Source organism: Carya illinoinensis, chromosome 9 (assembly GCF_018687715.1).
Source record: "Carya illinoinensis cultivar Pawnee chromosome 9, C.illinoinensisPawnee_v1, whole genome shotgun sequence".
Taxonomy (NCBI): domain Eukaryota; kingdom Viridiplantae; phylum Streptophyta; class Magnoliopsida; order Fagales; family Juglandaceae; genus Carya; species Carya illinoinensis.
The window spans coordinates 29,159,894-29,174,327 of record NC_056760.1 but is presented as its reverse complement, the minus strand read 5'-3'; the positions used below and the strand labels follow the sequence as shown (position 1 = coordinate 29,174,327).

The 14,434-nt window shown below is 34.6% G+C and overlaps 1 protein-coding gene across 2 annotated transcripts; it reads right to left on the bottom strand.

The window, feature by feature from the left end:
- Positions 1 to 3,268: 3,268 nt before the first annotated feature.
- Positions 3,269 to 12,488, bottom strand: LOC122276456. Of its 2 annotated transcripts, none has more exons than XM_043086182.1 (10): positions 12,235 to 12,488; positions 11,305 to 11,527; positions 10,997 to 11,151; positions 10,749 to 10,894; positions 8,356 to 8,418; positions 8,178 to 8,270; positions 7,493 to 7,654; positions 7,004 to 7,095; positions 5,344 to 5,504; positions 3,269 to 4,084 (listed from the first exon to the last, which is right to left on the bottom strand). In XM_043086182.1, exons 1-10 carry the CDS (start codon positions 12,323 to 12,325, stop codon positions 3,783 to 3,785), a joined length of 1,488 nt encoding a protein of 495 aa, XP_042942116.1. In that variant the 5' UTR covers positions 12,326 to 12,488; the 3' UTR covers positions 3,269 to 3,782. The 2 variants fall into 2 exon arrangements, with proteins under 2 accessions (XP_042942116.1, XP_042942117.1); XM_043086183.1 differs by having other exon boundaries at positions 5,344 to 5,480.
- Between the last annotated feature and the right edge of the window lie 1,946 nt (positions 12,489 to 14,434).

The window sequence follows — 14,434 nt, the reverse complement described above, 5'->3', positions numbered from 1 at the left end:
GTGTTATGAATGTGTTGGAAGTATGTTATTGGACTTTGGAGTTCTTGGAGTTGTTTTAAAAAGAGTAAGACCTTGAAAACCAAGGGTTGTGCTTAAGGTTAAAAACATGAAGTTTTGCATTGAAGAGATTTATGATTTTTGTGATGTAAATTTTGTTGGTTATTTGTGCCGACCAGGACTTAGCTAAGCCTTTTAGCTTATTTTTGGTGCATGGTTTTGGGCCATGCAAGGTGGTATAACCCAATTAGAAACTTAGGTATGATGCACTAGGCATCTAAGGCCACAAAGGAAGCCCACATGCCCATGCAAGTTTCAGCCTCTATAGAAGAATTAGGGTTTTGAAACCCTAGGAAATTATGGCACATGCCCAACTCAATTTCTTTGATGCCACATGTCATCCATTGAGACCCACACTACGATTTGATGAATCTGGACGTGAATTAAGGGAAGGGAGGTGAGAGAAATTAGGGTTTGGAGCCCCACATGCCTACCCTAGAATCTTTCCCACTTCTTACCATGTGTCATGTATGCAAGAGGACTTGCTTGGAAGAAGAGATATTTTGACACATTTCACTAGCAGAAGGAGCTTTTAGAAAATAAAAATGATGAGTGCATGGGGAAATGGCGCTTAGGGGAAAACAAAGGACAAGAAGGGCACGACAACCTTAGAGGGATTCGGTTTCTAAGAAAGCCTTACCACTTTTCATGCATGCAAGGTGAAATGATGAAAAGGAGAGGAGATGGCATTGGAAAGGGGCGAGATCTTGCAAAATGGAAGCTTACACACCTAAGGGCTTCGAGAAGGATTTTGTGAGAAGCACACGTGAGGTGGACGGCAATAGGGACTTGTGCCTTGCCATCCACCATGCCCAATCACACCATTTCCAAGACCTTGAAAGATGAAGGATTTCCTTGGGAAGTAGAATACTTTTCGCCCACCAACACCCCACACACGCCACTTGGCACACATGCATAAAGTTGTGGGGGATCTTGGTTGGAAGAATGACTCTTTTGCCACTTGGTACTAAAACTCCTTGTTTATATTATATTTACTACATTATGTGATTCTTACTAAGTATTCGACTCATTTGAATTTTGTTTTAATGTTTTTTCCGCCTATGTGAGCAAGGTTTTAAGGATGTTGCAGGCAAGGAAGCTGTCCAAGAGAGCGACATTAACAATGAGGCTCTAGGCTTTGAGAGAGGATTTTTACTTTATCTTTACATTTAAATGATTTTGTTTCTGCAATACGTAACACAAGATAGACTATTTCTTTTTTAAAAATAATAGGAATAAATGTTTATTTTGAGAGATTTCTAGTAATAAAGTATTTAGTGAAATTCTAGTATGTATGAAATCTTTAATGTTTAGCTCAATAAATGTATGTTTTTAAAGTTGTAGCATATTTTCTCTAATTTTTTTAGCCTTAGAGAGACGGAGTGCTACATCCATGTATTTAACCACCAAGATTTATTCAAAACCTGAATCACAAGTAAGAGCATCCAAGAGTTCAAAGGGTAAAACAAAATCAAAGAGATTTCATACCTTTAGAACTTGGAAACCGGCAAATGTGCAGTGGAGAGGAGCTTTCGGTGTGGTGTGGGTTTAAGTGTCTCGACCAGCTATGACGGTGTTGAGTTAAAAAAAGTTTCTTGATTTCTATGGGAAGGGAGTAACCGAAACAAAAGAGAGAGAGAGATGCTTGAGAGAGAAACTAAAATGAAGAGGGAAAAGGAGTATGGATGTGTCGCCGGTTTGGGGAGGAGAGGAGAGTGTATTTGTACTCCAATGCATGACTTTTGACGGGTTCCTCTTGTGAGCTAAATAGACCGTACAAGTGTATGATGGATTGTGAGTGTGTAAGACATAAAAACAATAAAAAATAAATAAATAAATAAATGGGATTGGTTTCTCATGGGTCAAAGGGTTCTAATGTAAGACATATGGCGCTAACAAATGAACTTGACTTGAGGCTTGTATAAGATGGTGTGAAAAAGTTTTGAAGCTGATGCCGAAGTGACGGCCAAGTGCAGGTGGTGGGACCACATGACATGGCAAGTCTTGGTGATGAGGCAAGATAGCATAGGTCAAAGTGGATGCCAAATATCATGCATCTTAAATGATGTGTCATAGTCATCCAATTGGGTGAATCCTAATCACTTATTCGGATAGCCACATGGCACTTTAGGCTGCATCACGTAGGAGACACATGGCTGCCACATGGCATCTTCATTTTTTTTTCTTTTTTTCTTTTTTCTTTTTTTCCTTAAAAGTAGGAGTCCCAAATGTGATACACTCATTATTCCTCGAGTCTTAAAAGATTTCAAATGGAAGTTATAAATTTTCTAAGTTCAAAAAGTTACTATTCGACTTCACCTCTTGGGTTTCTTCTGCAAATCTCACAACTTTACACTCTCAAATTATATATATTATTTTTTGATAATTTTATTATAATACGTCGACATAAAAAAAGAAGTTAAAATTATTAAAATACAATTTAATCAATTTCATTACATATAATTCATTATATGTCGTCGTATCTTTATTTTTATTTCATTATATATTGATTTAGGGTGTGTTTGGGTGTTGAAGATAGTTGAGAATAATTATGAATAGTTATGAGTAGAGATTGAGTGAGTTTGTGGGTCCCATTGAAATGAGTTTAATGTATTTAGATGTATAAAATATATTGAGTTGTTAACTTTTGAGTAGAAAGTTGAAAAATATGTTGGTCCCATTAATAATTAATTTTATTAATAATAATGGTGAAATGTTGATTTTATTTATATATTGCAGTGATAAATAGAATTATTGTTAGCAATAATTTCCAACATCTTTAAAAAATAATTTCCCACAAATATTTTTTTAAAGAATTTTTCTTTAACTCAAAATTGGTTAAAATCAATTTTTGATTATATATTGTTTTTTAAATTTGCAGGTGCATTCGTTTTTTTTTATTTTTTTGGCACTCTAAAATTTATTTAATTTAATCTATTTATAATTATAATAAAAATTAGAAAATAAAAATTAGGAATGAGTTGTTTTTTAGAAAGGGCATGCGAAATAAATTATAATAGATGGGAAGAGGGAGAGAAGGGTGCGGACATAGAGGGATTGTTTTATATACACACAAAAATAAGCCACCTGAATCAAAATTGATTTGTCAAAAATTGTAAACAAGATTATTAAAGATAGCAAAATAAATTGTTTTATCAAAATTAACAAACTCCAACTCTATTCAATAAAATAAAGGAATTGCTCACGAACATAAAATAAAACTAGGCTTAAACTCAACTTGTATTTGAGTAAAAACTAATAACCAAATCTCAAACACAAGCTACTTATTCGAATTCTCTTTCACATCACTAAATACAAAGGCAAAATAAGAGAGGCCCTAAAAAAGAATCAATGGAAAACATCGCATAACACTTGTACGAAACCTCATTACACAAATAGTACAAAAACGTACTTGGGGCCGTCTCATTGTGTTACACATCACAAGCAGATGCTGGAAGCAACAAGGATCATAGGTATCAAGAAGAATTTCGATACCGGGAACTGTTCCACGGTTAACTAGTTCTTGCAGACTTTTTGTCAGGCTTTCCCATGCTGATGAATGACTTCACACACTAAACCACCGTTGCTAAATCTGAACCCAGAATCTATCTATCCCGTTTGTTACTCGGTGGAGTATAACCTATTGGTCAATCCTTCTATCCGGTCACCTGCCAGTTAGACATTCTACGCTACATGCAAAAGGCATTCATGATCGGTATGATCCTCTACCCGCTGGTCAACCTAAACTGCCTCCGACGCCCTGTGAGATTCTCATCAGTGGAATCTGATTCACTCCCCATGGTTTCATCTGAACTCTCACTTGGAAGGAGTTGTACTCGGTCAGCATTCTCGATCATCCAATCAGTGAATTCGGGAGATGCAGCCCATTCAGCAATAGCCTGGCGGGTTGATTCCCGTGTGAAATCATCCCACTCTTTCTCTGTAAACTTTTTTCGGTTCCGCATGTTGTGGAAGGTTGAATAGTATTCTTGCTGATTCTTTGTACCAGAAGATGGTGATATTACACCTGCAACAATTAAATATACCAAAGTGCATCACAATGGAGGATTCACAACCAATGGCAGGTCAAAGAAGGTTAATGAAATGCCAAAAATATTTATGAAAATAAATGAACAGATCGCTTAGCTACTACATAAAATCACTTCATTGAAAGGACTTGATGAGAAAAGCAGGGAAGACCTAAAGGAACAAGGAACGTTTCAATTACCATCTCTCCTTAAAGAAACCTAAGAAAAAAAAAAAAACAAAATTTATACTCGTTTCTCCCTTCACCCTAAGTAATTGAAGATTGTACTAATTAAAAAATGCATAGGCACAGCCATCCACTTGTTTCTCACTTTGCTTGAGCCAAAGCGTTCCACACTTCTTTCAGAAATAGCAGAACTCTGCTGTAAGCTTGCCATGGGGACCAAAAAATGCTACTCTTACCGAGTATGTACTCCAACTTGCTAGGGGGAGCCACTTTAATAATAGGGAAAGAAGTCTAAGTTTGTTAATTACACCCCAAAATCCTAATTGTCAATTAGGTTTCGTGATTTATACTAATATTTCAATATCGTCCTTATGCAGATGGGCATTAATTCAACTCGAAAGAAATCACCCTCCCCTATTTCCTTTCCTCTATAAGTCAACATGGAATTTTTGTAAATATAAATGAAATTTGTTTTCTTGGATGTAAAGTCCTATATAGCTTTGAAAATTGAGAGAGTACATGTATTGGCATTTGCCATTGTCAGCAATTAATTTATCACATTTCATGCGGTATCAGCAATTTATGTTAAAACAACTAAGGTACAGTGACAACTAAGGTACAGTGACAACTAAGGTACGGTGACATTATATAATGAGAAATAATATTTGCAGTCTTAGGGTGTGCAAACCTCGCCACTTTCTTTGAAAAAATTGTTCAAATCTGCGAACCACATGAAAAAATCATTTTTTTAACGATGGTCCCCAATTTTTTTTTAAAGAGAGTGCATGGGACCTGCACACCATAAGATTGTATTTAGCATTACTCTTATATAATACTAGATTAAAATTATTGACAAATCACTTCAAGGACCTAATTGAAATCTATTTGCAAATACAAGGACTGAAAATGTGTTTTAACCTCATAAAAGTTACCTAATGACCAAAACAGAGATGGCATATGGTCATGCAATTGTTTCTAAGTTCTAACAAGAAATAGCTTCTACTAAATTGGACAAATATACCGTATCTCTATCTGCTGTGCAATAAACATGAAAACAACAAAACGAGACATACCTCCCACTGGAGAGTTGGACCAAGCAGATTGATTCTTTGGACTATGCCGCATCTTCCCTGCTGAGCCTGACCTGCTAAGAAATTCGGCACGGTTGTGCTTCCCTGTTATCTTTCTCTCTTGCTTCAGCAACGGATTCCTGTTCACAGAAAATGATTGATGCCTACAAGAGATAAAAAATTTAAAAAAAAAAAAAAATCGCATTACTGGGAAACTTCGAAAGTAAATAACAAAATAAATGGACAAGTCTGGAGTGTATGAGCAGTGAATACAAATGGCTAAAGAGGCCGCTACATAATGCAGAAACATTCAACAGTTCCCAAAGATATCCTAATATATGTTTTTGTATCTCCAAAAGCTAAAAATTGATATTTTCATTATTTAAACATTTGGATAAAATCTGTAACCAATGGTCATGATCACCACCGATCAATGTCTGTTTGAGCCACAAATGTACAATTAAGAACAACAGTGGAGCAGGTTTGACGGGTTTCTTGGCCTAACTAAACCCTAATGGGATGGCTGATTGTTCAAAGGGGATCAGACTCAAACTTTTAAAAATCAAAAAAGAGTTTGGCATTGGTTCCAGAGTTGCAAGGTAAGTAATATCATCACGCCCTTCATTATCATGCCCGTTTTCTAAATTATGTAAGTAGCATGATCATACCCTTACATAGATGGTAAACAATGTTTTTAAAGTATAATGTATGCATGGCCCTTTATTGAAAGCCCCTTTTTAGGTTCCAAGTTATGATATGATGAAAGTGAGTTTCAATTATATTATGTGTTTTACATGCATCATGATATGTTTCAATTATGACTACAATGAGCTATGTTATTATGCGTTTTACATGCATCGTGGTAAAAAGATAAAAGACAAGTTATGAAAGAAGCTTTAAAAAAAACCATAAGAGATGCATGGTACCAATGCAATTATGGGTGGATGTGCAAGCCACGGACCTAAACGTGGTCTGCCTATGATAAATTAAGCAGATCCCATTGTGGTCACAGACAGTGGAATCAGTGCAACCCAGCACACGGGGGGTGTTAAGGTGTGCTGGCCATTAGAGAAAGGAAAGACAAGTTTAATGAGTTGTGCATGGTAAATGTTACAGTATTAAGTATGCACGTTTTTCAAGAAAATCCAATGTTTATATTATTTTTAATGCATGATGTATTGTTTATTGGGTATTCAACTCATTGTTTGGTATGTTCTAAATGTTTTAACGACCCTAGGTTATTCCCAATTTAAGAATGTTGCTGCAGGACGGGACTTGGCCCAAGGAGGTGGGGCAGAGGCCTAGACAGTTTATGATATGCTCAGTTTTACGGTTTTCAGCTTTAATAAATTACTTTTGTCAAGCTCATGAGACTTGAATGATTTCCAATAAGTGCTTCCAGACTTTCTTTTAAATTTCAATGAAGTAGGTTTTATTTTATGTTATGAAATCTTTTATATCAGCCTTCTACGTAAATGATTTTAAGGTTAGTAGCATTCCGGGTCCTCTAGATTTCTAAAAATGAAGTTATTTTCAAACCTAGGGGGACGGGATGTTACAATTAAGGGTTCAAGAGAGATTATGCTCAGAACACAAGTACTTCTAGTTAGCTTTCACTTCATAAATGTGAACAAGCTAAAATTGGATCTTGTATGGAACTTACAGTGCAGGAAGCCGCTTCAGTGAAAAGATAAAATAGCGGAAAGCCCAACAACAAACCACGGTCGCCAGTGCTAAAGGAGTATCAAGAGTTCCCTGACATAGAATATAAAAGCATAAAATTGAAACAAGAATAGAAATTTTAGAATAACAAAAAATGAGGGAACATAATAATACCAATCACATCAGAAATTTCACAGAAGTATATATATATATATAAATCACAGAAGTCACTGTAAATTGCAAAATTCATATTCCAAACGTACTTGTTGATTCCTGACCACACAAGTATAATTGTATAGATGGAGTGTAAATTGTAATACATACTTGCCATATTTACTTTTCATGTTTTGAGAATAGATGTTAAATAGAGAATATTTATACATCAAATAATGCAGTGGTATTCACATACATTAATCAGTCCAGCAATATTAAGCATGTGAATACTAAGTTCAATGTCAAGTATGCAACCAACATGAAGATTAGAGGACACCTGTATAATAGCAGTGGTTCCAGTGATGCTCATTGCCCATTTAACAAATTGGACAATACCAACATCCACCCTTCCGTCTTTTGAGACTACATATTTCCTCACAATCCAGTACCCTAAAGCAGCACCAGCGAGGATAATTCCCACCAGCACAAATATAAAGACCTGCATAGAAGTAACCTAGGTAAGTAACAATGTTTGTGAACGCATTTATTTTGAGCTGGGACATCCCTAACCTGGCAACAAAACATGACAGACATATATCAACACGTTATCATAGAGCAAGAATCACATGCACATAACTGGAGAATTAGTGTCTTCCCTTTATTCAATGTAAAAGTAATTAAGAGAGAGGATTTGCACTGAAGTAGACCAAACTGATGTGATTATTCTCTCTCATGAAATTTCCTTGAACGAATCTTCTTGCCTTGGCTTTAAAAGATACAGTTATTAACATCATAATGCAGGAGCATCTAAGCCCAAAGAAAAAATGGTCCATTAATTCCCTTTGGGCAGCCAACTAGCTAGAATTAACCTAGTCATCTACCTTACGGATATAGTATTCAAGGATCTGAACGTGGCTTTTGCCTATTCTTTTATTAATATACTTCTTACTTTTCTCAAAGAAAAAAAAAAGTATTCAAGGATCTTACCTTCAAAGACCTGAACATAAAAGAAAGGAACTTACTGGATTGTGCATCTCTTCATTGAGTCCAAAATTGATAAGAACTGAATTTACAAGCATTGAAAGGTGATGAATGAGGAAAGATCCAGCTCCAAGCTGCCAAAGTGGATAGTGAGATCAATACACATTCCATATTAAAAATCAAACATGCTGAATTCCAAGCAAAGCAAAGCAGACTTACCACTGATCCATACATGGTTAGATAAAGAACATTTTTCCTACCAGTTGGCAATAACTTCATTCCCTACATCATTTATGAAAGAAAATTAATTACACACTTGCAAGCTATAAACATAACAAAAAGAGTATACACATTATTTTATGACAAGGTACTTCAGAGACCATGTAGACACAGAATGAATTGTACATGATTAAACCCCAGACCAGTGTAACGTGCCCACATACACATATTAGGTGAATCATTGACTTTTCATGGGACTTGGCCCCTACAAATTGTTTACACCCAAGAGTTCAAACCTTATACCTCGGGAAGCATACTCCCAAGACTAGGGTCCTTAGGGTCCTTACCACTTGAGTATTATTAGAGGCATTACAGTAGTAAGTATAACTCAAGAGGGTATAATCGATAATGGTATGTGTAGTATATATAGTGGAACAGTAATGAACAAACACAATTTTGGACAAATGGTTTTTCCCTCTTGTTTGTGTTCTCTCTATGTTTTACATTGTTACATACACATAGGTTACAACCATTCACTCCTTATTTACCGGTAAAGCTGGCTCTACAATGAATTTATTAACTTAAGTGAAGGTCACCGATAATCATTCCAGGTGTAAGCAGATTGCACACTGCCCTAATTATCAATAGCACTTACTATAGTGCATACAAAGCATACCAACAAAATGCATAAATCCTTGTTCATATCAAATAGTCATGCATGATCCATATTTTAGCCAAACAGAAATCTTGCAATTCTCATGATATCTTCTCTCAGTAAGCATGAGTTTACTGCCGCATGGTAGTGCCAATGTCTCCCACCTTTGTGTGGTCAGGTGGGGGGATTTATCTTGCATTTTGGATTTTGGATTTTAGTTTCTGATTTGGGTTTGTACTGCTATAGATATAAAGTGCATCCCCAAGCTTGAATCATTTTTAATTCTCAACCCATAGAGCTCAAGTTTGATCAAGTGATCATACAAGCTCTACTGTTCTAAGCACAACCTCATATAGGCTTGGTATGTACTAACTCCTCCATATATTGAATAGACTGCTGAATGGTTCATTCTTAGTGTACAATTGCACCTACTAGTGTTGAAAAAAAGCGCATTTCAGGGCTTTTTGTGTGAGCTTAAAGCACATAAATAAAAGAACACTTTTGTAATATCTTTGAAAATAAAATAAAATATCAATTCAAGACCTAGAAAACAAGTATTCTCAAAGATTTAGTTCATATTGAAGACCATTAACATACTATGAACCCCCAGGGGTTGGCTCAAGCGGTATACCCCCTGTAGGTCTCAAGTTTCAACCTTTGGGTGCAAACAATTTCTAGGGGCCATATCCCATCAGTGAAAAACTGATGATATACCTGATTCATGTGATGGGGACACATTACACGAGTCTGAAGTTTAACCGGGTAAAAAGATATGTTGTGCTTGCAAGTCTCTGTGATTCCTCGTCATCAAAAAGTCAACATATTATGGTAGAACATGATGTCATATATGATGGATAGGCTTTAAACCTAATATAATAGTCCAAGTTCACTTTCTAGATGATTGATATTTGAATGCTTATGTGTTAGCATTTAAGACAATACCTACAATATTTTTACCTCTTTTGGCCATGCCTTTTAGCAGATTTTAATCAACCATGCACTTCAATTTGATTACAGCTATCAAATATCATAAATGTGTATATTTAGTAAACAAGAGAAATATATAAAACATTATATTTAAATCTTATGTAATTTGTTCATTTCTTAATTGTCATGTTGCATAATACTCTAATAAATTGAGTTATTAGACTAAATATATTTGCTTTTATAATTTTTTTATTGTATTTCATTGATTATGTTATTATACATCATTTCCAAAAACGTGCGCTTTGCTTCAATCAAATGGGCACTAGCACTTTTCCTAAGCTCTAGACTCTGTTTGTGCTTAAGTATGCCTAATGCTTTCACCAACACTGACCTACCCATCTATAATAATGGAACGATAGGGATAAAAAAAAAAAAGGACATAAAATAGTTCATTGTAAATTATTTCGCAAGCAACCTGCTTGATCTACACAAGGAGAATTTCAAAGCATAGGATCATCGAAAATTTGTCAAAATTGTAAATACTTTTTTCCTTTTTATGGAGATCAAGCATTGAATAATTGACCTGCCATTTGCAAAATTTCTTAAACCCCTCCTTGTCTCAATCTATAAAGCTTCACTTTCAGTAACAGCATAGGAGTTTTTTACCGTTTGATTTTCTAATAAAAAATAATAATTCCGACACTACCAAAGTATGAAGTCTAACACCATCTCAAAAAATTGAAGAAAACAGATCATATATTGCAAGCATTCCCAATGTTCCAATAGAAAAAAATATTAAATAATCAAATACCTGAAAAAGTATGATTATAATGACAAGAAAAATGCCAATCAGCATGGAACTGCTATAGTAAAAAGGAACCCAATTGCTGACAATTGGAGCCAAGAGTAGTAAAACGAATCCCAGTGCAAGACATGCAAGGCGCCATTGCTGAAAATCTGTACAGAAACCATAAAAAGTAAGATGAATATCAAAATAAACATATTGAAAATGGTTAGGGGTTTCAATACAGCACAAAGGGCAAAGAGGTGAAGGCAGACCTTCTTCAACAGCAACCGTGACAGAACCAGATACTTCACCAAGGAACTTGACATCAATATATCTATCATCATAAGGTGACATGACTGAGCTCCATAACCCCTTAAAATACTTCCACTCGTCATCTTCACACTGACATAAGCCACGTGAGTTGTTTCTGTGAATATTCTAGGAGTTAGAACAACATTTAAAAAGAAAGATTGCATTTAAAAGTTTTCTACATGATATGTGCGTGCGTGCCTATGTGTGTGTGTGTGTGTGTGTGTGAGAGAGAGAGAGAGAGAGAGAGAGAGAGAGAGAGTTTACTTACCCGTGAAAACAAACCTGAATTTTGCTATGGAGTCTCTCTGGGATTTCAACAGATGGAGACAAGGTAACCCGCAGAGAACTGGCATAACTCCCAAGTCTCAATCTTGAGAGACCAGAAACTTGAACACGTTCACACAATAAAGCTTCTTTAGAGCCATGGGAAGCTGAATACCCAGAAAGTGGGGATGGGAAAACAACTATAGCAGGGTTTTCAAGATCAACACCTGTGATTTTAAAATGATGAAATCATTACCGAATACACAAACAAACCCACAAAACGGAAATAGAAGAATAAATCAAGTTCTTCAAAATTCCTTGAAGCAGAATACCATATCAAAATGAGTCAAGATACCAAGACCCATGTTTGTGGGTGCGGGTGCGGGTTTTTTCTATGCATTAAAAAGGCGGAATTTGTGTTTCCGGAGAAGCGGATTATTTCAATGAGAATTTAACGGTGGGAAAACTTTTTCATGTATCTCAAGTAAACAGCACTAATCACTCATAAAACAATTCCATCTGTAACAACTACTCGACCCTCAAACGGATCTGCGAGAACCAACAAAATCAAACTCACACAATTGGCAATCTGTAGGATTCGAGTTGTCAACTAATTCAAAAGCTTACATTTCTTTGGGTATTATTACATCAAATACCCATATCAATATCTACAAGCTTTCACTTCGATGTAAGCACGCCTAGTAGATACCAATAAATAAATAAATACTCAAAGAAACCCTAAGAGAAAAATGCTTGAACCAAGCTAGAACAACCACTAAGCCAGCGAAGAAGCAACTTTTATTTCTCGGATCCCAAACCCATAAAAAATCTAAAAACAAATTTTCAGTTCCTCTTTTCTTTACGCTTTTACTCAGCAAGCGAACAGAGGCGTAACAATTTCAATGAACGCAAAGATCATAAGAGAAAACAATACCTTTGAGAGTGGTGGTCTCGTGGCTGGCACTTGTGATGAAGAGGGAGAGAAAGAGAGAGAGGAGAAGAATCGCAGTAAGAGACGAGCCCATCGCTGGTTCACACACTTTCTCTCTCTCACTGGGACAGTTAAACTGCTTCTGAGAAACGAAGAGGGAGAATGGAGCATCCTCGCTTTCTATTGCAATGGCGCTGTTCCTTAGCCCCTACGTAAACGTGTGGGCTGAACATTGCGCCCTCTAATCGCGTCTTTTGTAAGTCACATCTCAGCCCTTAAATATGTCCATCACCTTGTAGACGAATTTGTCCTTCGGTTTATTAACGGGATGATTATGCTGTGAATAGTAATAAAGAAATAATAAAAAAATATTAAATAGTAATAAAAAATAACGAATAATAATAAAAGTATGTGAAAAGTAATAAATAGTAATGAAGTATGTTAAGAAGTGTTAAGGTATCAACACCCAAATATAGCCTAAGGCTAATTTGGGTGTTTTAAGAATACTCTATTATTATTTTTTATTTTATTTTTTTTAATACTATTATTCAGGATTATTTAATATTTTATTATTATTTTTTATTACCTTTTCACTAATATTTATAGAATATTGAGATTACCTCATTATCCAAATACAGTCTAATACACATTTGGATAGTAAAAATATTTCATTTTATCTGATCTTATCGTTACAATTTTTTCAAATTCTCTCGTAAAATATAATAAATAATTTAACTTTTTCAAATTTTAAAATAATAATAATATTAAAAAATAATATTTTATTTAATTTTTAACTTTCATCTAAAATCATCTCATCTCACTATCCAAACTGCACCTTTGAGAGTCGATTTGGATAGTCAACTCGCTAAATTAAGATGAGATTAAAGTTGTTTTTTTTTAATATTTCAAAATTTTGAATTATTTATTGTATTTTATTTAAAATTTTGAAAAAATTGTAATAATTAAATAAGATTAGTTAAGATGGTTTCACTATCCAAATCATGCATAAGATTAGTGTAGATAATACAGCTTTTAGCTTTAAGACTTTTAGTTATAGAGTTTAAGTAATAGAGTATTGATATCCTAAGGTCTATACACTACACATTACTTACGTAGTATAATTTGATTTAAAAAATAAATTTTAAAATTTGAATATTACAAATCAAATATTATTATTTAAGTGATATATAGATTATATGCTCTACAAACCGACTTGAGAATAGAATATCATTTATGTTTATTATTCTTACTATTGATGTGAAATGAATGTGCTTCCCATTGTAAGTATTTATTTATTAATTTTAAAGTTTATGCACAAAATTGGGAAGTGCAAAGTTCAAACAATCACATGTCTAATTTATAGATCTTAAGAAGTGATATGTAAATCTTATAATGGTGGTCCACTTGTGGTTTCGATATTTATAAGTAAAAAAATTAAGTTTTGTTACGTACAAGCGAATTTACATACCAATCTACGTATTAATGCTGCTACCTTCATATTAAATATTTAAAGTAGTATAATTTTTATTAAAATTTAACTGTTTGACCAATCACTTTAAATTAATGTGCATATTAATACACAGAATCGCTTATAATAAGATTTTTTCATCCATTAATATGATACAATGTAGAAATTTGTATAATTTTGTAATTAAATAAACATAACTGCTTTGGAACGGTTAGGCTGGCTTTAGCCCTTTAACAGCATCTAATGAGAACATGACATCTCAACATTAAATAAATAAAAACTGAGGATCACCATATGGGATTTGTACCTATAATTTAAAACAGTGTATTTCCTTTTCCTCTATTGCCCGATGTTTTTGTACCTCTTGCTTCCACCATCCGCCGTCGCCACCAGCAAACCAATGCAGCCAGTCCGACGCATAATCCTATGTTAAGTTTTTTTTTGGTCATAATCACTCATGTTGATGCCTTCTTCTTTTCTTTCTAATACAACTTATGAAATCAAGCTGTCAACGCTAGATCCAATACTGGCTTATGCTTTTAGGAGGCTTATACATTTGTCCTCAAAAAAAAAAAAAATTTAAAAAAGGAGGCTTATGCTTTTAGGAATTGGGAAGCCAAAGAAATCGGATTTGTCAGCATATGATTGATATTTATTGTATTGGAGTGGCTGTTTTCTCACTTTTGTGTGCTGCAGTGTTAGCATGTATAGATTTTTTGTACCAAAAAGATAAAA

Bases quoted from the DNA above. Each gene is read 5' to 3' on its own strand.
- LOC122276456 (XM_043086182.1), bottom strand. From the start codon at position 12,325: ATGGGCTCGTCTCTTACTGCGATTCTTCTCCTCTCTCTCTTTCTCTCC. The intron at 8,419-10,748 runs GTATTTGATTAT...TAAATGATGTAG, and splicing joins TTATAATCATACTTTTTCAG to GGAATGAAGTTATTGCCAAC. The intron at 4,085-5,343 runs GTATGTCTCGTT...TAATTGTTGCAG, and splicing joins GTCCAACTCTCCAGTGGGAG to GTGTAATATCACCATCTTCT.